The sequence below is a fragment of the Chiloscyllium plagiosum genome, unplaced genomic scaffold (assembly GCF_037043375.1).
Source record: "Chiloscyllium plagiosum isolate Xiang-an unplaced genomic scaffold, Cpla_swu_hap1 HiC_scaffold_3, whole genome shotgun sequence".
In the NCBI taxonomy this organism is placed as follows: domain Eukaryota; kingdom Metazoa; phylum Chordata; class Chondrichthyes; order Orectolobiformes; family Hemiscylliidae; genus Chiloscyllium; species Chiloscyllium plagiosum.
This window is the reverse complement of record NW_028270141.1, coordinates 18,050,883-18,076,893: the sequence shown is the minus strand read 5'-3', so window position 1 is coordinate 18,076,893 and position 26,011 is coordinate 18,050,883. Positions and strand designations below refer to the sequence as shown.

General features: G+C 41.2%; 1 protein-coding gene across 5 annotated transcripts in view; it reads right to left on the bottom strand.

Moving 5' to 3' along the window:
* The window catches only part of rock2a (rho-associated, coiled-coil containing protein kinase 2a), a 232,912-nt gene that overhangs the window by 42,167 nt on the left and 164,734 nt on the right, over positions 1–26,011 (bottom strand). For all 5 annotated transcript variants that reach the window (XM_087977693.1, XM_043677706.2, XM_043677696.2 and 2 more), the window contains 8 exons: positions 23,770–24,016; positions 19,326–19,432; positions 18,961–19,120; positions 10,364–10,524; positions 6,817–7,001; positions 3,679–3,748; positions 1,738–1,841; positions 1,142–1,328 (listed from right to left, as the gene is read on the bottom strand). In XM_087977693.1, the coding sequence (XP_087833819.1) occupies positions 1,142–1,328; positions 1,738–1,841; positions 3,679–3,748; positions 6,817–7,001; positions 10,364–10,524; positions 18,961–19,120; positions 19,326–19,432; positions 23,770–24,016 (1,221 nt within the window). The remainder of the gene's footprint in view (positions 1–1,141; positions 1,329–1,737; positions 1,842–3,678; positions 3,749–6,816; positions 7,002–10,363; positions 10,525–18,960; positions 19,121–19,325; positions 19,433–23,769; positions 24,017–26,011) is intronic.

The window sequence follows — 26,011 nt, the reverse complement described above, 5'->3', positions numbered from 1 at the left end:
GCCAGAGATTTTCTTAATTCAGCAGTGACAATAAGTTTGAATTCCATGCCATTTTGATCTTTACATAGCCAAACATTTAGTAGGAAGTACAATAAATAACATTCAAATTTATCTCAGAAAAACATTTTAAAGCTTTCACAAAATAACTACTCAATCGGTATCCTTATGAACTTGCAATTTAAACTTTGACATAAATTATTCCCTTTCAGCAATGTTTGTGTTTAGAATTTCACTTCCAACTGGAACCATTTTAAATCCACAGATTATATGTGAGAACTTGTGTTTCGGTTTAAGTGAGCTTTTGACTGAAGTATGATTGGAATTGGACAGGTTTGGGTTAGATGGGAAAATAAAATTGAAAGACTTTCAAAGCCACTTTCAGTTTTAATTGAGACTGGTTAGTAGACAAACAACCTGCTCCCCAGGAAATGGAACACTCATTTCATTAATTTAATGAGATTCTGCGGTCAACCAGCTGGATTTTTCATGCTCTAGGAAACCTGGCATATGAAAGGTTGGGGGAGGAGAGGAGAAAGGGTAAAGAATTTCTACATGGAAGAGGAAACTGCTTTTACAGCATTGCTTGTGGGCCAGGAGGAAGAGTGTTTACATCCCAAACCCCCTTGCTAACACTTAGCCCATTCAACCCTGTCACTCCGAACATCTGAAATTCTCCTGATGTCCTTCGTGGCTTAACATGCCCTTCAGAGAATGTGATCTCCTTTATAATGACCCCAACTCAAATCCTGAACTCCTCCAGGGCCCACCACCCCAAATCTTCTCCCAAGGAGGCACCAGTAATCATCGCTGCTTTTCCTCCAACCACTTTCAATTCCAGTGACATCTCCCATTCCCAATCTCTCAGGGTATCATATTCCTCAGTCTTGCTGTCTTCGGCTGGGAACTATTGCCCAAATTCCCATAAATAATAAAAGCTGAAATGTCTCACCCCTACTTTATGGCACTAATCATAATAGACAAAATGTACCCAATTTTTGAATAAAGCAAGTACCACCGATTAGCTGCTCTGGAGAAACAAACTGGAAATTTTAATACTACCTTTAGAGGTGCTTATGATTCATTTTTCTATTCACAAATTTTATGAATAATGACAAAAAATTAACAGGTAAAATTTACTCACAGATGCAATTGTAGCATCCTTTTCAGCCAGCTCCTGCTTATGCCTTGCCATCATCTCTTTAATTTCTAACTCCTTCATAATTTTTTCTTTCTCTAGGTCAGAATACTGTTCTTCCGCAATTGAACGTGCAAGCTGCTCAGAGTCTGCCTTCGTTAGTGTAATCTCAAGTTGTGCTGCCAAAGAATCTCTGAGGAGGAGGATCATCAGTTTACTCAGCAAGTTTGATTGATGTTCGCAATGCAACATGGCATCATTATTTGAATTTAGGATTCATTTCAGAATTTGAATTCAAACACAAGCACAGACTATTTTAAAGACAAGCCTTCTCCTTTCAAAAATAAGCAATCCTTATTTCATAAGATACAACTTTCCATGCATTGTGACTGTGTTATATTTCCTTCTAATTTATGTTTATTCTACACAAAACAGGAGATCAATTTTTAACAAATATAACCTGGAAATTCAGGGCTTTAACTTTATACTTTTTCTTGAATTGTGAGAATTATACACATTTTAAAAGTTCAATAGAGGTATATTTTTGATTTTGCTTCAAACTGAACAAAAACTGTTCTGAGGTTACATCAATGAGCTCATACCTCTCATCCTGCAGCTCCTGCATTTTTTGTTGCAAATCTTTACAAAGCTTGCTTTTCTCCTCACATTCTTCCTTCAGCTCTCTTACTTGAGTCTTGTACAATGTCTGTAAATTTGAAAGCAAGAAATAATATAAGCCACAGCCCACTATTATAATGTTGCTGTGTGAAAAACCCCTATAACTCCACTCAAAACAGCACTGCAGTTGTACATCCAACCACTTACACTGCAGCAGGTCAATTCATTCAAAAGGGAACTTTGACAACAAATTCTGGTCTTACCCATGAATAAAATGGTTTTAAAGTTTAAAAAAAACACAGTATTCTACAGCCTTCAAAATTTTACACTTCAGCCATTTCATGATCAGTGAACCATAAATTTTGAAGTATATCTATCAAACTTATTGGATGTACGTTCAAGCTATTTTTTAATTCTCCATTTTCAATTCTGCTCTACCTTCCCTGGCCTACTGTTTTTCTTTGAATTAGATACAGAATTTGAAAGATGATTCACTTATTTGATTCTTATTTCATTGTCTCGGTGTGATCTCAAACAAATGAAGAATTTATTTTCATTCTTTAGCTAAGAGGACATGAATACTTTCAGATACATACAGCATCACAGTAATAACTCTATATGCACACCCTTCCCTGATAATATCAATAGGGTTGCACATTTTCTCACCCGTAATTTAGTTAGCACCCAAAATTTAAAGTTCATCAATTGACTTAAAGTTAGTTTAAAAGTAGGTCAACACAAATTAATGAAAGAGTCATAGAGCATGAAAACAGGCCCTTTGGCTCAACTTGCCCATGCCTATCAGATTTCCTAAACTTACTAGCCCCATTTGCCTATGTTTAGTCCATATCCCTCTCAACCTTATCTATTCATGTATCTGTATAAATGTCTTTTAAAATTTTGTAACTGTACTCGCCTCTACCATTTCCTCTGACAGCAAGTTCCATATGCGCACTAACCTGTGTGTGAAAAAAACTGCCCCTCAGGTCCCTTAAACCTCTGCCCTCTAGTTTTGGACTCCTTTATCCTGGAGAAAAGACCATGGCTATTCACCTTATCTACGCCCCTTATGATTGTATAAGCCTCCACACGGCCACCCCTCAGCTTCCTAAGCTCCAGGGAATAAAATGTCCCCGTGTATATAGCCTCTCCTCTTCCAGTCTCAGTGACATCCTTGCAAATCCTTTTAGAACCCTTTCCAGTTTAATTACATCCTTCTGACAGCAGGGTGACTAGAACTGAACACCTTACTCCAAATGGGGCCTCACCAATGTCTTGTACGGTTGTAACATAATGAGCCAATCAGCACTCTGATCAATGAAGAAAAACATGCCACGTGCCTTCTTCACCATCCTGCCTACCCATTACACCACTTTCGAGGAACTCTGTACTTGAAGCCCTAGGACTCTCTTGTTTGGCGACGCTCCCCACAGTCCTACCATGAACTGGGTAAGCCCTGCCCTGGTTTGTCTTATGAAAATGCAACACCTTACAATTATCTAAATTAAACTCCATCTGCCATTCCTCAGCCCACTGGCCCAGTTGATTAAGATCCTACTGGACTCTAAGATATCTTTCTTCACTATCCACCATACCACCAATTTTGGTATCATCTGCAAACTTACTTTCCATGCCTCCTATATTCTCATTCAAATCATTTACATAAATGATGAACCACTAGTCTCAGGCATCCAGTTTGAAAAACAACCCTCTACCACCACCCTGTCTCCTACCATCAATCCAAGTTTGTATCCAATTGGCAAGCTCTCCCTTGATCCCATGTGACCTAGCCATATTAACCAGTCTACTATGAAATACTTTATTGAGAACCTTGTCGAAAGCTAAAACTTCCACACAAGATTTTAAGAGTCGTACTTAATTGTATCAAGATTTCCCTACTATGAACTCATAAGTAGAGAACATACTGAAAAATACTGTTCTGCTTCCAGCTGGTCCTGAAGCTCTTTCATCTGGCCATCAGCATCCTGGCGCTCTCTGCAATGATGGACAAAATTCAGACAAATATTATTTTACAAATTGATGAAAATACAGACAAGTAATTACATTATATTTTCAGGTTACAATGACAAATTTTTGAAAAGTTGTCTAAGTCACAAAAAACTATTAACTTCCTGTTTTATCAGACATGAGGTTTGACCCAGTTATTTTTAAAATGCTCAGCAACATCCATATTCTTTGATTTATTTGGTAGTCAAGGATATAAATTCCTTTAAGATATTCAATTTCTGCTTGTCTCAATTTTAAAAGGAATAACTTATTATTAAACCCTGTCCTTAGTTAGATTGTATATCAACTTGTTTGTGATTAATGGAGACCCAGATGCCTCTGCACCTCTCACTCCAGTTAAATAGTATGTTGCTCTTCTATTTTTGCTGCCAAAGTGGAGAAGATCACATTTTCCTACATTTTACTCCATCTGCCACATTTTTGCCCCTTCACTGAACCTATGTCCCTTTGCATTGTCCTTTTGTTCTCTTCACAATTTAATTTTCTGCCTATATCTGGGTCACAAACAAACTTCACAACTATACATTTGGTCCTGCCATCTAATTAATTGACAGGGATTGTAAATAGTTAAGGTCTCAGGACACATCCCTGTGGCACTCCTCTCATTACGTCCTAGCAATCCAAAAACAACTCACTTATGCTTACTCTGTATTTTCTTTTATCCAATTCTACAACCGTACAAATATGTTACCCCTTAGTCATGAGCTCTTTTTATTTGTGGTAATCTTTAATGTGGTATCTTGTCAAATACCTTATGAAAATCTAAATACATTATATGTACAGGTTGCCCATTATGTTGCTTGTTACTCCCTCAACGAACTTTAATAATTAGTCAAACATGACTTCCCTTTCACAAAACTGTGTTGAAAATTTCTAGTTTTCCTTTTCTAAGTAGTATAAGCTCCTTAATAACAGATTCCAACTATTTGCTACAATGGGTAACTAACTGAGTTCCATCCCTTCATAAAAACTGCTTTTTTCCCTGCCAGGAAAGGATAATAGAAAACACAGATTTAATCACTGCACAATGTATTTGTATGGTATTTTGAAGTGATTAAACCGAAGAAATCATATCAATTCAAGTTTGGCATTTATATACAATACTTCACTGAAAGTGGGCCTACTGTCCCAGTCAGTAAGTTCCATATCTTTAAAAAGAGAAAAACTAGAGCGTTTCAGCCAAAAGGTATTTCCAAGTGTTTTATCACCTATCCTGAAAAGTCATACATTACAAACAGCTGCCACTCCACAGAAAACATGCAGGGAGAGTTGTTAAATTTTAAAGGAACTTGTCACCACTGAAAACATTGTTACAAGCTATCATTTTCAATCGTACCCGTAATTTAAAAAAAAACTGGGGAGAACAATGCAGAATCGTCAAATATTAGTCAATTAAAAGCTGTCCAAAGCAGGATTAGGTGTAAAGACCATTAAGGGATATGGTGGGCAGGATGATTGTAGGTGGAGTTAAAACTTCTTTTAAGCAATCAATAACATCTACAACAGATAAACTACCATGCTGAGATTTGTGTATAGTATTATTGTTATGCTGGCCTTCTAGTTCAAGATTTTCAAGAATTCAAGTATTCACCTCTTGTCAAATTAACAGTAGACAAATATGTTAGAATTAAATAATTTACATAAGCAGATAACTCAATTAGCAAGACAACAATTATTATTGATTAATAAATTGTTTAGGCCATTGGAGAGACTCAACTGCTCTAGCTACTGAAATGGAAAAACAGGAAGAGAATATTTAGCATAAACTAAGTAGCACAGAGTGGAAAAGTTTAGAGTTTATATGAACAATTTTATGCCGAAAATCAGAAAACAAATTGTTCGATAATAATTAATTGGTACTAAAGATCTTTATTATGATTCCAGGTGTTTTAGGTCTTATAGGATTCTTACAGTTGGGTCCTAACTCAGTATAGCTTTAAGAATATCTAGCCTTCCTCTGAGAATCCTATTAACCCAGACATTGCTAAACCAATGGGCAAGAAGTCATTTGGTTATTCTTATCGCGATATTAGATGACTTTATATTCCTCAGGTCACTAAATCAAATCAGAGATCTCAAGTTCAAAATGTGAGTCTGCTCGATTATAGTAACAAGTAGACAGACAAGTAAATAATCATTAAAACTAATCATTCACAGATTGATTCACTAAAAATTTATAAGAAACTGAAACAAAATTAGGCAAAGGTAGCTGTCCAAATAAGTGCTAAATAGAGCAAATGCTGAAGGAAAATCCAGCAATACCATTACATTGGTAATTTCTTTAATAGTATCCAAAATAGCATATTTTTCTATGCGGGAGTTAAGAACGAAGAGTTTTATTACTGAGAAAGCAATTCTGAAGTTACAGAAACGCAACTTCACACTTCACTGATTCCAAACTGTTCAAAGAACAAGCTATTAGTCATAATACAGCACTTCTAACTGTGATTTAAACAAACACAAGTCAAATAACATACCTGGGGAAAAGAAATATGTCAGATGCATTTAGGGGATTTGACAAAATTCTTATGAAGCTTTTTCAGTTAGAAGTTAAGTTAGAAGTGTCTCAGGTTATATCTGGTTATATTTTCTACCCTATCCTTTCTAGAGTGAAGCAACTGTAGAACTTATTGATAATACTTGTTAGAATATTATGACACTCCAAGACAATGCAACTTAAAAAACATAGCTGAAGGTAACATATGTCTGTATTCTATATGTATCAGCACTTAGATGGCAAAGAAAGTATAATTCTACTTCATGTGGAGCAACCCTGCATTTTTTCTAGCAACGCACATAAAAGTAAATAATCGTTGCACTTACCATTACAAATCTAGAAGTCAAAGGACAAATTGGTAACCTTTCACAATACCAGGTGATAGGATACAACTGATAACCCTTGAAAGATATCCCTTACACAATTGAGATGTGAAACGTTGTGAGCTTCATAAACTATTACACTGTTGGTTTTCTTAGACAAGTCTTTGCTATTTTACATGGAATATGTAGAAAGGATAGTACTACTTAGGACCTACTTTCTCAGCTCTCCTATCTGCTTTTCCAGGCTCAGTTTAGTCTCCAATAAGTGATTTATCTCCTGCTTCAGTTGTTTCTCTGACATTTTCAATGCATTTACTTGTTGTGTCTGCATCTTCAAGTCATTCTGAGTTAAACTACGTTTTTGCGTCTCCTGTTCTATTTTCAGTGACAGATTTTTAACCTGCAAAATAAAATGTTGTCATAAAACATACAAATGCAGTTTAAAATGCAAGTATAAAGCAATCATCTGTTATTTGCCCCCTTTTCAAACTATACCAAAGATGAATTAGTTAGCATTCAGCAGAATCACATCAGTGGCCCATATGGTAGAATCAGAGGGAGTCAATGGATGAGCAATCCAAAAGGCCCAAGTTAATGGTCTAGTCACGTGGTCATTGCACTGCTGGTGATGGAAATTAAATTCATTTAACTAATAAATGTTGAATTAAAAGCTGATCTCAGTCACATTAAGAATGAAACTTTTTTTTACAATAGTTAATCTGGTCGTTCATATCTTTCGGGAAGGAAATATACCACTCATTCTTGGTCTGATCTACATATGACTCCAGATCCACATTATTAGTTGTTAAATGTCCATCAAAATACCAATTCACCACCACGCATTGACCTCGAAAGAAAAAGGGCACAACCTGCCCTGTTGAAACTATAAAGCTCTTATCAACAACTGGGAGCTTGTATGAAAATGGGAGAACTACCCATTAGACTTGTCATCAACAGAATGACATAGTCATACTCACCAAATCATAGCTTACAAATGCTATCCCTGACATCACCATTACGATCCCAGAACATGTTGTGATCCACTAGCAGGTATATAGTCAGGAGGCAATGGACTGGAGCCCTCAAATTGAGACTTCACGGAGCCCAGTGTCAAAGATTAAAATTGGGCAAGCTGATTACTGCCTACATACCAACTTAACTCTGCTAATTAATCAACATTCTTTCAATTTTAACACTACTTGGAAAAAAGCCTTGAGGGTTGGAAGGCACAGAATATACTCTGGGAGGGTCTTCATCTTCATCATCAAGAGTGGTTTGCCAGCACCACGAATGACCAAGCTGGTTCATCCTTGAAGGACATATCTGCCAAACTAAACCTGCAGAACATGGTGAGGGAACCAAATAGAGGGAAAACCAACTTGACTTGCCACTCACGAATCTACCTGCCCAAGATGTTTGTCATCATGATAGCAGGGTGTCCTCATTTAAGGTGGGGTTGCATTCCTGAAAACTGTGACTTCAGTGAAAAGATTTTTCAAGTATTGCATTGATTACTGTAAGGATTAAACTGGATAAAATCGGAGTTAGGTTCTGTGAGCCTTTCTTATCAGGGAAAGAAAAAATTATATTTGTACTTTCGGAGTTGAAACATAGACATTTAATGTACAGGTGGTACTAAATTTCTACATTGGTACATGACAATTCTTAGGCCAAAAGAAATGTACAATTGCAAAAGAAAAATGTAATATCCCATTATTTGGCTGGATGGACTAAGGGGCGAAACATGGAAATGGTGGGGCAGTGGAGTGTATACTGGATTCTGATTTGCAATGCTGGTAAACATTGACAATATACATAAACATGCTAAAAGCAAAATAGCAACATAAAATGTAATGAACTGGGCTCAAAGAACAGACAACATTATAACAAAATAATGCTAAGGGGGCAGCATTAAATGAGGATTACTGTATTTTAGTAATGACCATCCACCCATTCCTTTTGGAAACAATGTTGTGTTTTTTGTCAGGTACCGCTACCTTACTAAATGACATGAATTCAGAAAAGATATAGCAACTTAAAACTAGGTACCCATGAGCCATCATGGGTACTTAGCAGCAGCAGAACTCCATTCAACCAGAGTCTGTAACCACAGAGTCCTGCGCATCTCTCACTCAACCTCTATCATCAAGCCAGGGGATCAACCCTTGCTTAATGAAGCATATAGGACAGCATGTCAGATGCAGCATCAGTCCTAGCTAAACCTGGGGTGCTGACCTGGTGAACCAGAGCACAGGATGACGTGCAGGTCAACCAATGGAAGAAGCATGCAGCAGAGTTAAATGATCCATGAAGCAAAGGATCAGATCCAAGCTTTTCAGTTCTGCCATTTGAGAACGGTGGTGGATAATTAAAAAAACTAATTGGAGGAGAGGCTCCACAAATATTCTCATCCTCAATGATGGGGAATCAAGAACAAGAGTCAAGGTTAAAGCAAAACTGCTGAGTGGTTATTCATGTTGAACTCGCCAAAGTACCCATTATTAGAAATGCCAGATCATCTTTGGCCAAGTTAATTCATTCCACTGAGGACTGAAAATAGCCAAGGCTATGGGTTCTCTCAACCTCCAGACAGTGCAACTAAATACTTATGTTCCAGAACAAGCTGCAGTCCTAACTAAACTGGTCCCAAATTGCTACAACATTGGCAACCATCTGACAAAGTGGAAGACAGCATCGGTTGGTGATACCCAGCACAAAGGAATATGCTTTTGGTTGTTGCAGGTCAATCACCGAGCCCTAAGAAATTTCTGCAGGAGTTATTAAAAGCTTGTGCCTCAGTTTTCAACTCAATTACCTTCCCTCCATAAGTCAGAAGTTGGGAAATTTGCTGATGATTGCAGTGCTCAGTGCCATTTGCAATTCCTTAGATACTGTTCTGGAAAAACCTCCAAGTTTAGGCTGATAAGTGACAAGCAGCATTTATATGGCACAAACGCTAAGCAATGTCCATTGCCAATAAGACAGAACCTAACTATCGTCTCTTGTCATTCAATGGCATTACCATTGCTGAATTTGCAACCAGTAACATCATGGAGATTCCCAGTGAACAGTTGATCAACTAGGCGTGATATAAATATTGCAGCTATATGACCAAGTCAGAGACAGGGAGTTCTGAGGCAAGAAAATCACCTCCTGATTCACAAAGCACAAGTGAGGAGATCATTGGAATACGCTTCATTTGCCTGAATGACTGCAACTCCATGTCCATCACCCTCAAACATTCACTCCCTCCACAACCGATGCACATTAATTATGGTCCACTTCACACACTGAAGCAACTCAACAACATTCCTTCAACAGCATTGTCCAAAACCAGGCCCTTGACAATCTTGAAGGACAGAGGAACAGATGCATGACATTTTACCACCTGTAAATTCCCCTTCAAGCAACTTTCTCCTCTAATTTGTATCAATATCACCATCATTCACTATTGCTCGATTGAAATCCTCTAACTCCTCCCCTAAAAAGACCAGATATGCTAAATCAGATGGACTGAAGCAGTTTCACAAGGCAGCACATCACTATCTTCTTAGCAACAATTAGGGATGAGTAATGAATTATGGCCATGGCAGCGATTCTCATGAATTAATGAAATTTTTAAAATCTCAAAATATTTATGCAAAATTGCAATTAGAGCCAATTAATGAGTGCTCACACTCAAATTCACATATAGATGTACAGTTTAAGCTAAACAAATTGAATCATTTTCATTGTTAAGCACAACTAAGTGGTGAGTCTCACCTCCTCAGTTAATTTCTCCTTTTGCCTAAGCAATTCTTCGATCTTTTGTTGTGCTTGTTTAATATCACAGTCCAACATTGAACGCTGCTTTTCAGCTTCCAACAAACGGTTTTCAACTTTTTGCTTTGAACTTCTCTCTTCCTGGAGTTTCTTCTCCATTTCTGTTCAAACAGCAATTTTACAAGAAGCTAAATAGAACACATTCCATTGCAGTAGCAAGACATTGATTCTGACAAAATAACAATTCCTGTAAATTACATGGTCCCAAGTTTGTAACAAAGCTGTCCTATCATCATTTACAATTTAAGACTATTGAAAAACAGAAAATAAAAGGTTCTACAGGCATATAAAAAGGAAAAGAATCACTGAAGTAAATGATCACGTAGAAGACAACACTGCAGAATTCAGAATGGGAAAAAACAAAGTGCCTGACACATGAACAATATTTTGTACTTGCCTTCACAATAGATGACACAAATAGTATAGTATAAAAATGTATATAAAGAAGCATAGTAGAAAACCAAGAGCTGAAAATGTGTTGCTGGAAAAGCGCAGCAGGTCAGGCAGCATCCAGGGATCAGGAGAATCGACGTTTCGGGCATAAGCCCTTCTTCAGGAATGAGGAAAGTTTGTCCAGCAGGCTAAGATAAAAGGTAGGGAGGAGGGACGGGGGAGGGGCATCGGAAATGCGATAGGTGGAAAGAGGTCAAGGCAAGGGTGATAGGTCAGACTGGGGTGGGGGCGGAGAGGTCAGGAAGAAGATTGCAGGTTAGGAAGGCGGTGCTGAATTCGATGGATTTGACTGAGACAAGGTGGGGGGAGGGGAATTGAGGAAACTGGTGAAATCCGAGTTCATCCCTTGTGGTTGGAGGGGTCCTAGGCGGAAGATGAAGCGCTCTTCCTCCAACCGCCGTGTTGTTGTGGTCTGGCGATGGAGGAGTCCAAAGACCTGCATATCCTTGGTGGAGTGGGAGGGGGAGTTGAAGTGTTGAGCCACAGGGTGGTTGGGTTGGTTGGTCCGGGTGTCCCAGAGGTGTTCTCTGAAACGCTCCGCAAGTAGGCGGCCTGTCTTCCTCAATTCCCCTCCCCCCACCTTGTCTCAGTCAAATCCATCGAACTCAGCACCGCCTTCCTAACCTGCAATCTTCTTCCTGACCTCTCCGCCCCCACCCCCACCCCCACCCCAGTCTGACCTATCACCCTCACCTTGACCTCTTTCCATCTATCGCATTTCCGACGCCCCTCCCCCAAGTCCCTCCTCCCTACCTTTTATCTTAGCCTGCTGGACAAACTTTCCTCATTCCTGAAGAAGGGCTTATGCCCGAAACGTCGATTCTCCTGGATGCTGCCTGACCTGCTGCGCTTTTCCAGCAACACATTTTCAGCTCTGATCTCCAGCATCTGCAGACTTCACTTTCTCCTCAAAGAAAACCAAGAGGCAAAAGGGAGGGAGGAACTGAAAACCATCATGATCACTAGAGAAACAAATGCGACAAAAGGCTAACAAGCAACATTCCCTCAACACTGTGCTTGGAGGGACCGCACCAGTGCATGGATGCATTGATTTTCAGCTCAGGAAATCTCTGCCATGCAAGGATCTTGGAGGTCTGTGCAGACGGAGAAAAATTAGACTGAAAGTAAGTGACAAGTCCCAAAACCAGAAGGTTTGCATCCTCAGATTTTAATCGAAATTGCAGCAAAAATCATGGATGCATTAATGGCAATTATCCAAATCTCACTAGAATCTGTAAAGATGCAAGTGTAATACCTCTATAGTCAAGGAGGGAGACAGAAAGCAGGAAATGATAGGTAGTTAGCCTAACATCTGTAACTGGCAAAATTTTAGAATCCATTATTAAGGAAACAGTAGTAGATTGGAAGTGGGGACCCTAAGTTGGGTTGGCGTCCGGAGCTCGGAGGCAGCAATTGCCAACACGGAGCTTGAACAGATAAAACAACTCTGCTCCTGTTATAACAGTTCTGCGGTCAGTGCCCTCCTACATCACTCTGCTCCTGCAGACACAGCCCTCCTACTTCACTCTGCATCTGTGGGCAAAGCCCTCCTACATCACTCTGCTCCTGCGGGCACAACACTCCTACTTCACTCTGCTCCTGAGGTCATTGCCCTCCTCCATCACTCTGCTCCTGTGGGTACAGCACCCCTACATCACTCTGCTCCTGCAGACACAGCCCTCCTACATCAGTCTGCTCCTGCGGTCACAGCTCTCCTACATCACTCTGCTCCTGCGGTCACAACCCTCCTACTTCATTCTGCTCCTGTGGGCACAGCCCTCCTACGTCACTCTGCTCCTGCGGTCACAGCCCTCCGACTTCACTCTTCTCCTGCGGGCACAGCCCCCCTAACATCATTCTGCTCCTGCGGGCACAGCCCCCCTAACATCACTCTGCTCCTGCGGTCATTGCCCCCTACATCACTCTGCTCCTGCAGACACAGCCCTCCTACATCACTGCTCCTGCGGTCACAGCTCTCCTACATCACTCTGCTCCTGAGGACACAGCCCTCCTACATCACTCTGCCCCTGCGGGCACAGACCTCCTACATCACTCTGCTCCTGTGTTCATTGCCCTCCTCCATCACTCTGCTCCTGCGGTCACAGCACTCCTACTTCACTCTGCTCCTGCGGGCACAACCCTCCTACATCTCTCTGCTCCTGAAGGCACAGCCCTCCTTGATCACTCTGCTCCTGCGGTCACAGCCCTCCTCCATCACAATGCTCCTGTGGGCACAGCCCTCCTACTACACTCTGCTCTGGCGGGCACAACCCTCCTGTGACACTCTGCTCCTGTCGGTACAGCCCTCCTACTTCACTCTGCTCCTGTGGTCATTGCCCTCCTACTTCACTCTGCTCCTGCGGGCACAGCCCTCCGACATCACACTGCTCCTGCGGTCACAGCCCTCCGACATCACTCAGCTCCTACGGGCACAGCCCTCCGACATCACTGCTCCTGCGGGCACAGCCCTCCGACATCACTCTGCTCCTGCGGTCACAGCCCTCTTACTTCACTCTGCTCCTGTGGTCATTGCCCTCCTCCATCACACTGCTCCTGCGGGCACAGCCCTCCGACATCACTCTGCTCCTGCGGGCACAGCCCTCCGACATCACTCTGCTCCTACGGGCACAGCCCTCCGACATCACTCTGCTCCTGCGGGCACAGCCCTCCGACATCACTCTGCTCCTGCGGGCACAGCCCTCCGACATCACTCTGCTCCTGCGGGCACAGCCCTCCGACATCACTCTGCTCCTGCGGGCACAGCCCTCCGACATCACACTGCTCCTGCGGGCACAGCCCTCCGACATCACACTGCTCCTGCGGGCACAGCCCTCCGACATCACACTGCTCCTGTGGTCATTGCCCTCCTCCATCACTCTGCTCCTGCGGGCACAGCCTCCTACTTCACTCTTCACCTTCAGTCATAGCCCTCTGACATCACTCTGCCCCTGTGGTCATTGCCCTCCGACATCACTCTGCTCCTGCGGGCACAGCCCTCCGACATCATACTGCTCCTGCGGGCACAGCCCTCCGACATCACACTGCTCCTGCGGTCATTGCCCTCCGACATCACACTGCTCCTGCGGTCATTGCCCTCCGACATCACACTGCTCCTGCGGGCACAGCCTCCTACTTCACTCTTCACCTTCAGTCACAGCCCTCCCACATCACTCTGCCCCTATGGTCATTGCCCTCCTCCATCACTCTGCTCCTGCGGGCACAGCGCTCCTACTTCACTCTGCTCCTGCAGGCACAGCCCTCCCACATAACTCTGCCCCTATGGTCATTGCCCTCCTCCATCACTCTGCTCCTGCGGGCACAGCCCTCCTACTTCACTCTGCTCCTGCAGGCACAGCTCTCCCACATCACTCTGCTCCTGCGGGCACAGCCCTCCTACTTCACTCTGCTCCTGCAGGCACAGCCCTCCCACATCACTCTGCTCCTGTGGTCATTGCCCCCCTACATTACTCTGTTCCTGCGGTCACAGCCCTCCTACACCACTCTGCTCCTGTGGTCACAGTCCTCCAACTTCACTCTGCTCCTGCGGGCACAGCCCTCCTACTTCACTCTGCTCCTGCGGGCACAGACCTCCTACATCACTCTGCTCCTGTGTTCATTGCCCTCCTCCATCACTCTGCTCCTGCGGTCACAGCACTCCTACTTCACTCTGCTCCTGCGGGCACAACCCTCCTACATCTCTCTGCTCCTGAAGGCACAGCCCTCCTTGATCACTCTGCTCCTGCGGTCACAGCCCTCCTCCATCACACTGCTCCTGTGGGCACAGCCCTCCTACTACACTCTGCTCTGGCGGGCACAACCCTCCTGTGACACTCTGCTCCTGTCGGTACAGCCCTCCTACTTCACTCTGCTCCTGTGTTCATTGCCCTCCTACTTCACTCTGCTCCTGCGGGCACAGCCCTCCGACATCACACTGCTCCTGCGGTCACAGCCCTCCGACATCACTCTGCTCCTACGGGCACAGCCCTCCGACATCACTCTGCTCCTGCGGGCACAGCCCTCCGACATCACTCTGCTCCTGCGGTCACAGCCCTCTTACTTCACTCTGCTCCTGTGGTCATTGCCCTCCTCCATCACACTGCTCCTGCGGGCACAGCCCTCCGACATCACTCTGCTCCTGCGGGCACAACCCTCCGACATCACTCTGCTCCTACGGGCACAGCCCTCCGACATCACTCTGCTCCTACGGGCACAGCCCTCCGACATCACTCTGCTCCTGCGGGCACAGCCCTCCGACATCACACTGCTCCTGCGGGCACAGCCCTCCGACATCACACTGCTCCTGCGGGCACAGCCCTCCGACATCACACTGCTCCTGCGGGCACAGCCCTCCTCCATCACTCTGCTCCTGCGGGCACAGCCTCCTACTTCACTCTTCACCTTCAGTCATAGCCCTCTGACATCACTCTGCCCCTGTGGTCATTGCCCTCCGACATCACTCTGCTCCTGCGGGCACAGCCCTCCGACATCACACTGCTCCTGCGGTCATTGCCCTCCGACATCACACTGCTCCTGCGGTCATTGCCCTCCGACATCACACTGCTCCTGCGGGCACAGCCTCCTACTTCACCTTCAGTCACAGCCCTCCCACATCACTCTGCCCCTATGGTCATTGCCCTCCTCCATCACTCTGCTCCTGAGGGCACAGCCCTCCTACTTCACTCTGCTCCTGCAGGCACAGCCCTCCCACATCACTCTGCTCCTGCGGGCACAGCCCTCCTACTTCACTCTGCTCCTGCAGGCACAGCCCTCCCACATCACTCTGCTCCTGTGGTCATTGCCCCCCTACATTACTCTGTTCCTGCGGTCACAGCCCTCCTACACCACTCTGCTCCTGTGGTCACAGTCCTCCTACTTCACTCTGCTCCTGCGGGCACAGCCCTCCTACATCACTCTGCTCCTGCCGGCACAGCCCTCCTACAGCACTCTGCTCCTGCGGTCACAGTCCTCCTACATCACTCTGCTCCTGTGGTTATTGCCCCCTACTTCACTCTGTTCTGGCGGGCACAGCCCTCCTACTTCATTCTGCTCCTGCGGTCACAGCCCTCCTCCATCACTCTGCTCCTGTGCTTATTGCCCCCCTACTTCACTCTGCTCCTGCGGGCACAGCCCTCTTTCTTCTCTCTGCTCCTGCAGGCACAGCCCTCTTACTTCACTCTGCTCCTCTTATAAGTGTCCTGCTCTCTCAGCCCTCCTATTTCACTCTTGCTGTTCTCACTGAGGAGTTGACACAATAGAAAAACAGATTATTACTTAAATGGGGGAAGTACTAAATGTTCTAGTACAAGGGGATCTTCGTGCCCTCATAGATGAATTACAGCAAGCAATTAGGAAGGCAAATGGAATGCTGATATTTATTCAAGGGGAAGTAAAACCTAAAATTAGGCAAGCGTTCCTGTAACTATACAGGGCATTGGAGAGAGTTCTCTTACGCTGAGAAAGGGAGGTTGAATCATTTATTATATTTAAAGCCAATTTAGACAGATTTCTAATTGACAAGGGAGTCAAGTGTAATAGGTGACAAGCAGCAAAATTGAGCTGAGCTCACAATTAATCAGTCGTAATCTTGATAAATGGTGGAGCAAGCCTGGCTTGATCCTGTTTCTTATTGTTTTCCAATGAAATAGGAAAGCAATCACGTCATACTTCATCATTCTGATAGCTAGCTCAAAAACAGAATTAGTGAAAAACTGTGAGCACAGAATTTACAATTTCTCTTTGGGTGGGAACTGAGATATACTATATATCTTGATAGACAGAAACAAAGTAAGGAAAAAAAAACACTTACAAAACATGTACAAGATCAAAGTATAAATGCAATATTACAATGACTGTAACAGACTTTTGAACTACTTAAGAAAATTATATGACGTTCAGTTAAATTTCAAAAGAGAACTACTTTAATAATTTGTATCATCTTAAAATGGTGCTAGTTCTTTGCAAATCTGTAATATAGCTCTTTGCTTTGTGATACTGTGGTTACTTATTTTCATGTTTCTGTAAATTCAATTTTTGATCTACAAACAAAATTTCCTTTTTTAGATTTTTTTCATGGATGTAGATATTACTGCTGGACCAATATATATTGACTATCTCCCATTGCTCTTGATGAGGTAGTGATGAACCATCTCCTTGAACCACTGCAGTGCTCGCAGGATAGGGACACCCACAGTGCTGTAAAGGAGGGAGTTCTAGGATTTTGAACTAGCAACACAGTGAAGGAGCGGCACTATAGTTCCAAGTCAGGATACAATGTGGCTTGGGTGGATGTCTGCTTTTGTCAGTCCAACTCGTTTCTTTCACTTCTTTTAAGTTTTTTCTCACATTTTGATAGGCCATTTCAAAAGACAGTTAATAGTCAATCAAATAACAATGGGTCTGAAGTCTGAAGACAGACCATGTAAGGATCTTAATGGAAATGTTGGGTTTCTTTTAATGATAATTGGCAGTGGTTTTAAGTCACCATTACTGATACTATTAATTCTTAAAATTAATTTAAAGAATTTGAATTCTTCCAGCTGCCATGGTGTATTTTGAAACTATGTCCCCAGAGCAATGGCTGGGACTCCAGATTGCTAGTTCAATGATATTCACACAAAGGGACCACCTCCTGTAGATGCACTCAATTCTCTCAGTTTATTGGTCTTCAATGAGAAGCTGGCTTACCCTATTTGTTGCTTTAAGATGAGCAAAATGCTTAATTGAGTGAAACTAGCTTGTTTACAAAGAATAGCAATTGCAATGTTACATTTATCAGCAGCTTGGGCATTAGTGAAACAAGTCATAATGAACTCATTCACTACCATAAATGTCCGGAAATAGTCTGTATCATCCAGTAGGTCAAGAGTCACAATACCAGGTTATAGTCCAATAGGTTTATTTGAAATCACAAGTTGCTCCTTCATCAGGTCAAGTCCAGTAGGGAGACTTTTGTATCCTGGTGCAGTAACATGAATGCTCAGTCTACTTTCCCCACATAGTGGGAAGAGTTTAAAAAAATTAACAAGTCACAATATTTGCTTCTATTAACATTAGTCACAAGACACTGTAATTTTGTGGTGATATGGGAATAAGTTACCAAGAGAAACGTACAGTACAGAACTGGCTGCACCAAGGCAAAGCTTTGCGGCATCATTAGAGGCAAGGACATTTATGCGGTGTTACAAAGCATGTCTATTAAAATAAGTTCAACCCACCTGATACTTAATTTTCTTGGTCTACAATGAATTATATCCATTGTAGAGCAAAGAATATAATTCGCTGAAACAAAATTCACCTGTATAATATCAATTTCTTTACATGCTTAAAGCTATTTCAATGAAACAAATTTACATAATGTGGATTAATGTAATCACACCAGGGTGGACATCATTCATCTAACCATCCAGGGCACCAGCTTAGATATTTACCAAGGAATTGTGTGTTAAAATAGAAGAAAATGGGTGAGACATGAGCAGTTCAACCAACTATTATCAGTCAAGTCATTTTCAGTTTGTGAAAGTATCCAACAGAAAAAGACTAACATGGGAGGATTAAGCATTGAATGGGAAGGACATTGTCTGCTTTTGTTACTTTGCTATTCATAACTCAACAACATCACAACTGATGAATAATACTATATCATTCAAATAGAAGCTGCATCTGGAACATTATCCAAAGGCTAGTGTTTTTACAAATATATTTCCTTTCTCATTCTCTCACTTGGATAGAGGAACCAAATACACTTTGAGCAAGCCACATCCCCAGCAGGTTGCATTAATCATTCTAATTTTCCAAGCCAACAGCTCAAGAATATGTAACCCAGTGGAACTGCAATTTTGAGGCAGAAAAGACTGAGCTGCTTAAGAAATAGCAGACCCAAGCCTTCGCACAAAAATAACTGAATTTTTTTGCCAAAAAATGCAACAAAAAAATAAAATGCACCAAAAGGTTCTCGAAGAAAATACAAATCTCTAACCTGAGCAATCTGAAAAAAGAATACTCACATTTTTTCTTACATTTCCAAAGGAAGTTTAAGTAAACCAACTCAAGTTCAAGTTACTCTCCCTTGGAATTTTATGACTAACCTTTCATGGCTTCTGATTTTGCTTCTTCTATTGACTCATAGATCTTATTTTTGTCTGCTAATCGTGCCTTGGTAGCTTTGTGTTCTGCTTCTTCCTGTTCAAGCCTTTGCTGTAATACTTTCTGCTTGTATGTCATATCTATTTCCATATTATTCTTCTCCTGCAAGAAATCCAAGAGAATAAAAAGGGGTTAGGTTTAAAGTAAAATGGTGCAATTACAAACAACAAAATACACTAAATGTATCACATGATTCTCAGGGAAGAATGTGGTCTGTTAATTTCTCTTCATAAGAAGTAAATGCACTTGAGAAATAGTATATCATACGGGCTTAAGTAAACCAATTCCAAAAGAAAAGCTGTTTTACCTTCTCTAAATCAGTCAGTTTATCTTGCAGTTGTCTTTTCTCCATTTCCGTTTTGGTCACTGAGCTCTTACTGTTTTGCAATTCATCTCCAAGCGATAAAATCCGCCCTGTAAATATTAATTGAAGCACATTAAAGTATTGACACATCAGCAAAATCAAAGAACCATTACCTGTGAACAATAATTTCACGATAGAATCTGTACAGTGCAGAAGGAAGCTATTCAGCCCATCAAGTCTGCATGAATCCCTCTGAAGAGCATGCCACCCAAACCCAGCTGCCTCACCAAATCCCCATATTTACCATGGCTATCCCACCTAGCCTGCACATCTCTGGGCACTGCAGACAATTTGCCATGACCAATCCTCCTAGCCTGCACATCTTTGGACTGTGGAAGAAAACTGGAATGTCCAAAGGAAACCCACGCAGACACAGGGAGAACGTGCAAACTCCATACAGATGTTCATCCAGGGCGAGAATCAAACTTGAGCCCCTGGAACTGTGATGCAGCACTGAGCCTTATTCTAAGGTAAATTTTCATTTTAAATTTGTGCATGCTGTAATCTTTTTCCAAACTAAGATACAGAGGATATGGTAAATAAGTTACTCATAACTATACTTACCATGCCTCTCAACATTTTGCAGACAGAAAGAACATGTACACGTAATGCATCTATTTCAGCTCAGTAAAATAGATGATGTTATTCACAGTTTCATCCCTCAGCCTTGACCAGAGTTCATCTGCTTAATCTAAAATTTAAATAAAGCTTGGTAGTTAACTGTCATCTTGTCATTCATCATTACCTGGTGCATTCCCATCGGCAACGCCTCTACCATACGGAGTCCTCTTGCCAACCAGTTAGCACATTCTTGCCTTTCCTCACAACTTTGAACATTTGTGCAATTCTCAATCTTGATTCAATGTCTTTAAGCATTTGGCTTGCTACCTTATTTTAATTCTAAGTGTATAAGAGCAAGGAGATGATGTTGAACTTACTCAAGATACTTGTTAGACCTCGGCTAGAATACTGTCTCCAGTTGTGGGTGCAACATTATAGACAAGATGCAAGTTTATTGGATATGCTGCATATGTACTTTATAAGAACAGTTCTGGGAATGAGAAACTTCAATTGAGGATAGATGGAACAAGTTGGGATAGTTTGCCTTGGAGAGGAGGTAATTATAGGAGACTGGATAGAGGTTTTCAAAATCATGAGCTAGCTGGATAGGGATAAGCTGTTCCTGTTCATAAATGGAACAAGAACAAAAGTGATTTGTTAAAGAAACCAGGGTGATGGGAGAATAAACATTTCACTCAGCGAGTACTAAGTGCATGGTATACACTGCCTGCAAACGTGGTAGAGGCATTCGAGGGGGCATTGGAAGATTATTTGATTTATTTATTGTCACGTGTATTTTGTTGTAAAATACAGTGAAATTGAATAGCAATAGTGTGCAAAGACATGAGGGGAAAGCAGGACATTTATACAAGGTAACGATGTTCAATTGAAGAGCCAGTGCCGGCACAATGGGCTGAATGACCTCCTATTACACCATAACAGTTCTGAGATTCTGAATTTTAGAGACATCCCAACTGGTTTAACTTGAAATCACAGTACACAATTTTAGGTTTAAAAATCCATACCAAAGGCATGAATCTGAGTACTGCTGAAAAAAATACACATTTTTCCATCATGTACACTTCATGACAATTTGAAAGAATTACCAATGTAAAGGGAAGGCAATATTTGAATTGTATCAGAAGAATGTGCTAACTGGTTGGCAAGAGGATGGAAAAGGTGTTGCCAAGCGGAATACACCAGGCAATGATGAATGACAATGAAGATGACAGTTAACGACCAAGCTTTGTTTAAATTTTAAATCAAGCAGATGGAATCTGAGTGGTCAAGGCTGAGGGATGGAACTGTGAATTACATCTTTTTTTTTGAGCTTAAACAGACACAGTATGTGTAAATGTTGTGTCTGCAAAGTATATGGCTCTGTATATTAATGTATATAACTTCCACTGCATGCAAGTATGCCACACTGTGAGCTCACATGATAAATCTCAATTGCAGTTTCTGTAGTTCTTCATACAATCAGGACCATTTAGCGAACATGATCTAATTATGGAATCTCATGTTGGACAGCGTTGAGTGTTTTGGAAGACAGGTTGGGTTAGGGAAGATCATTATCTTGCTGTTACAGTTGAACGGATATGCTTGATATGATTTGCAAAATTCTTTGACAAAATGCACAAGTTCATCTTCTGCTTGGGAACCTTATGGTCTTCAGGATTCAATCTAGAGTTCAATAATTTTAGGGACTGAACACCACCCTCCAGTGCTTTACTTACCTCCACAACCCAGACTTTGACATCAGATGGGTTGTTTTTAGTACAGCCAATTCACTTTCACCTATTCACTGCCCCTATTACCAGCTTTCCTCCTTCCCCTGCATTACCATCAGCCATCCTTTTGATCAGCTGTCTTTTTCACACTTTGGGCCTCATTTCCACTTACCTGATTATTCCTTTATCTCATCATACCTCCCGCATCCCCCCCCCCGCCCCCCAAGCAGTGTTGAGTCCCACGTGGACATGCTGTCTTAAATAGGTGCCTGATTTTAATTTAAAATTCTCATTTTTTAGTCGATTCCTTTCACACCATTTCCTCTCCCAATCTCTTTCATCTTCTCAAATCATACAATTGAAAGATATCTCCATTCCTCTGTGCTCTTCATAGCACCCTTTACCCTACCATTGGTGGACATGCCTTCAGCCACGTAGACTCAGCTTCTTGAATTTTGTCTGCCTTTACAAGTCTTTGTTTCTCATAGATTCTTCTTTAAGCATTTCTCTATTCCACGTGTCTAAAGGACCTTGGGATACTTTTCAACATTGGTGGTATTCTATTACACAGGCTTTAAGTCATGAACATAGATGTTCAATGGTCCAGCCAAACTGCCACACTTGCTCAAAGTAATGGAGCCATTTTCTACAATTTGATATGCATTGGATTCCGATCTACCTCATTTCAGAGTGAAGGTAATGCCAAAAAACTTTCCGATAAAGCCAAACAAAATAACAAGATTAATCACGCTGTATACTTTCACAAAACCAGAACTGTCGGTAGACCAATACTTCCAAACCAGTGGCCAATCCACCCTCTCCCAACCTTCTAAAGAAGAAATAGCATAATTTAATGCAATCATGGAAACTCCTTTCTTGGAAATGCTAAGATGATTACAGCTAGCAATGGACAGTGCACTAACTTGCATATGGTTGGTTTGCATTCCATTTAGAGATTAAAATGGCCATAAGCCATTTCATTTATATCTTCAGGATCTGAAACTTTGATACAATTCCTGTTCAATGAAAGTTTCGTTCAAGAAGCGAGTTGTGAATCACTTTGGGAATTTTTGAAAGTATTCAAGCTGTTGGGGCAGAACTGGGTAAATACTTTTTTCAATGTGGTTTTCCTTGGAAAGGAATCAAAACACTTTGGCAATTGGAGGTGCAGAAGGAAAGCCATTTGTTTTCCTATCACCCCCATTCTTCTCTTGGCAGACATAAATACATTTAAACACTTTTATTTAGTAAACAAATGATATTTTGGGGAATTTACCACTTTGTTAATCCCACCTGGGATGAAGCCTTGGATTAAAAATATTGCTTTGTATTTGTTCATCTAAATATGACAAATGATACACAAACTCCTCATAAGGGAATTAATAAAAGCTGAAGCAGCTGATGCATTCGTCAAAATCTGTGAAAATGTTAACTTGAGATTAAAAATAAAACAATGGATTGCAGTTACCGGATAGTTAGATATCTTGTGTAAAAGATCGCTGCAAGAACACTGATCCAATTTTAAAGCAGATGGTGTTATCTACCACCCACTATATTCGGCTATGGTTTGAAGACAAAGTGAACACTGAATTTCTGAACAGTTTTCTGTTTAATGAATAATAGTTATAGCTCCTCTCTGAAGAGTTGTGAAATAAAATTTAAATTTAATGGAAATAGTTTTAGAATAATTTCATCCACTATGTTGGTTTCAGAGGAAGAATAGATATTTGGGTAAGTTCTTGGAGGTCTGTCAGGATCTTTTTCTTCTTCACCTCCCCTGCCATTCCCAGAAGTCAATTTTGAGACTGGAGAGCTGAGAAGGGTGGTGGGGGAGGGGTAAGAGGAGGTAACCATTCTGTAATAGATATTGTAAACTAATGAAAGTATTATTAGTATCAATATGTTATTAATAGCCAAGGTCCAATAGTTACAGACAATCAATTCTAAACATAAACATGATGACATCTGTTACCACATACATGGTTCAAAGCTCTAAAAGCTCTAAAATGTAGTTTCAGCTACATTAAGAAATAAAGAAATGTTATAGTCACACCTGTCTTAATAATCAATGTTGACATTTAGTACATTCATCGTACCTTGTAAATCACTGATCATCTCAGAACCGTGAGTACGGTCTCTTCGTTCAGCTTCTAGTGCTGACTGTAAACTTATGTAGTCCTTTTCAAGTTTGAGTTTGGTATTATCCAATGTAGCATTTTTGTCTTGTAGCTCCCTGTTGTTAGTTTCCAACTGTCCTAATTGCTTTGAAAGTTCTGTTTGGTTCTTTCGTAATCTTGCTGCTGTCTCAGATTCTGTCCGCAGTAAGGCATTAGCTTCATCCAGCTAGTTTTCATGAAGACAAAAAAAGTAAACAGTAAATAATACAATATTGTCTGAATGCACCTCCATACCTTACTTGTAGGTGAGGGAAAAATGCATACAAAGCATTTCACATACAAATATTGGTCTTATCATGATTGTATAAAAATATATTTATCATACATAGCAAACGCATACATTTATAAAGGGAAAGAATTAAAGTAAAACAGAGGATGAGGACAAAAGGCCTAATCGCACACAGTGTTTATAAAGGAAGACACTTAAGGATGTTCTACAATGAGTTTCTCACATTCAAGACTGTGGTAGATTGGGATATTCACAAAGTGAAATAAGATAGAACCAGCTGTTAGACATTGATCTGCAAGTGCTACTTGCCAAAAGTTTCTGAAGATCAAAAATAAAAATTGTAGTAAAAGTTCTGACATATAAGTGGCTGATTATGGAGTCAGAGAGATGTACAGCATGGAAACAGACCCTTCGGTCCAACCCCCAACCCAATCTAGTCCCACCTGCCAGCACCCAGCCCATATCCCCCCAAACCCTTCCTATTCATATACCCATCCAACTGCCTCTTAAATGTTGCAATTGTACCAGCCTCCACCACTTCCTCTGGCAGCTCATTCCATACAAGTACCACCCTGTGTGTGAAAAAGTTGCTTTTTAGGTCTCTCCTATATCTTGTTTAATTGCTTTGCCAGAATTCAATATTGAAGTGCATATGTGTAAATTATGACCTGGACCAAGTACCAGAGGGATAACAGTACATGGAATTGCCCTTTAGCAAAAAATCAACCACCTCATAACAGGAGAAAATTTACAACTATAAATTACATCACATGTTTCAAGTGGAACAGTATCAATGAAATGATCGAGAGAGACTGTATTTAAAACAAACTAATCTCATTGAACAACCTTGATCCTAATATTGAAAGTCAAACAGCTACCACGAACTTGGCTTGTATTTTCAGCATTTTTAATAAGACAAAATCTAATCGCTGGCAAATTTATTTTGCTGTTTATGCAAATGTAAAATCTGCCACATATTTACATGAGAACCTAACAATGGGGTTGAAATTTTAATTAGCTGACAGTCTACCAAGTGGAACCCTCTTCTAAAAGATTGCAGGCATTAGTAAAAACAAATGCCACAGATATTCAAAGGGTTTTACTGCATGCAAGCATCATCATAGAATGCAAATACAGATGAGCAATACTATCATAAGCCATAATTGTTTACCAACCTGAATACAGAAGGAAGATCATTGAGGGAAAACATTGAAAGCAAATTCATGGTGGAATACTTTAATAGAGACGACTGCATTGCAAGAAACAGAACTATCTTTGTGCTAGATATCACTCCGCCTATTACATGGCTTTCTTCCTGACTCAACAGACTGGTTTTCCAACCTGCCACTTTTGGCTAAATACCTTGATTTTTGAGGGCAACCACTCTCATTTCACCCCTGAAATTTATGTCATGTTTAGACTCAGGCTGTAATGAGACAAGTGCTTCTGTCAGAGTCCAAAAGAGCATTGCTGGACATTTATCACATTATCACATCGATACCAGTATCATTTGGTGTGCTCAGCGGTATGTTTTAGCATACAGGTCTTCATCATTACATCTATTCAGATGTTTCTTGATATCAGGTGGGGCTGAACTGAACTAAAAAGACAGCCATCTATGCTGGTGGGGCAATTAAGAAGCCAAGAAAGATTAGTCAATCTTCAGTCCTGTCATAAGATGATTGCAGATGCTTCTGTATTGTCTTTGGCACATGCACCAAAGATGCTAACAGAGACTTCCCTTCCTTGGCTACTTGTTTAAATGTCTGCCATCATTTGTGATGGAACTGCAATGTTTTGACCAATCATACCGGCATAAATTAAAATGAACAACTGAACAAGTACACTTTAGCCCAGAAAAATGAAAAAAAATTGTAATCTGAGAAAGTAAAACTTAATTTTATTTATTGAAATGAAGCAAAATTGATTTTT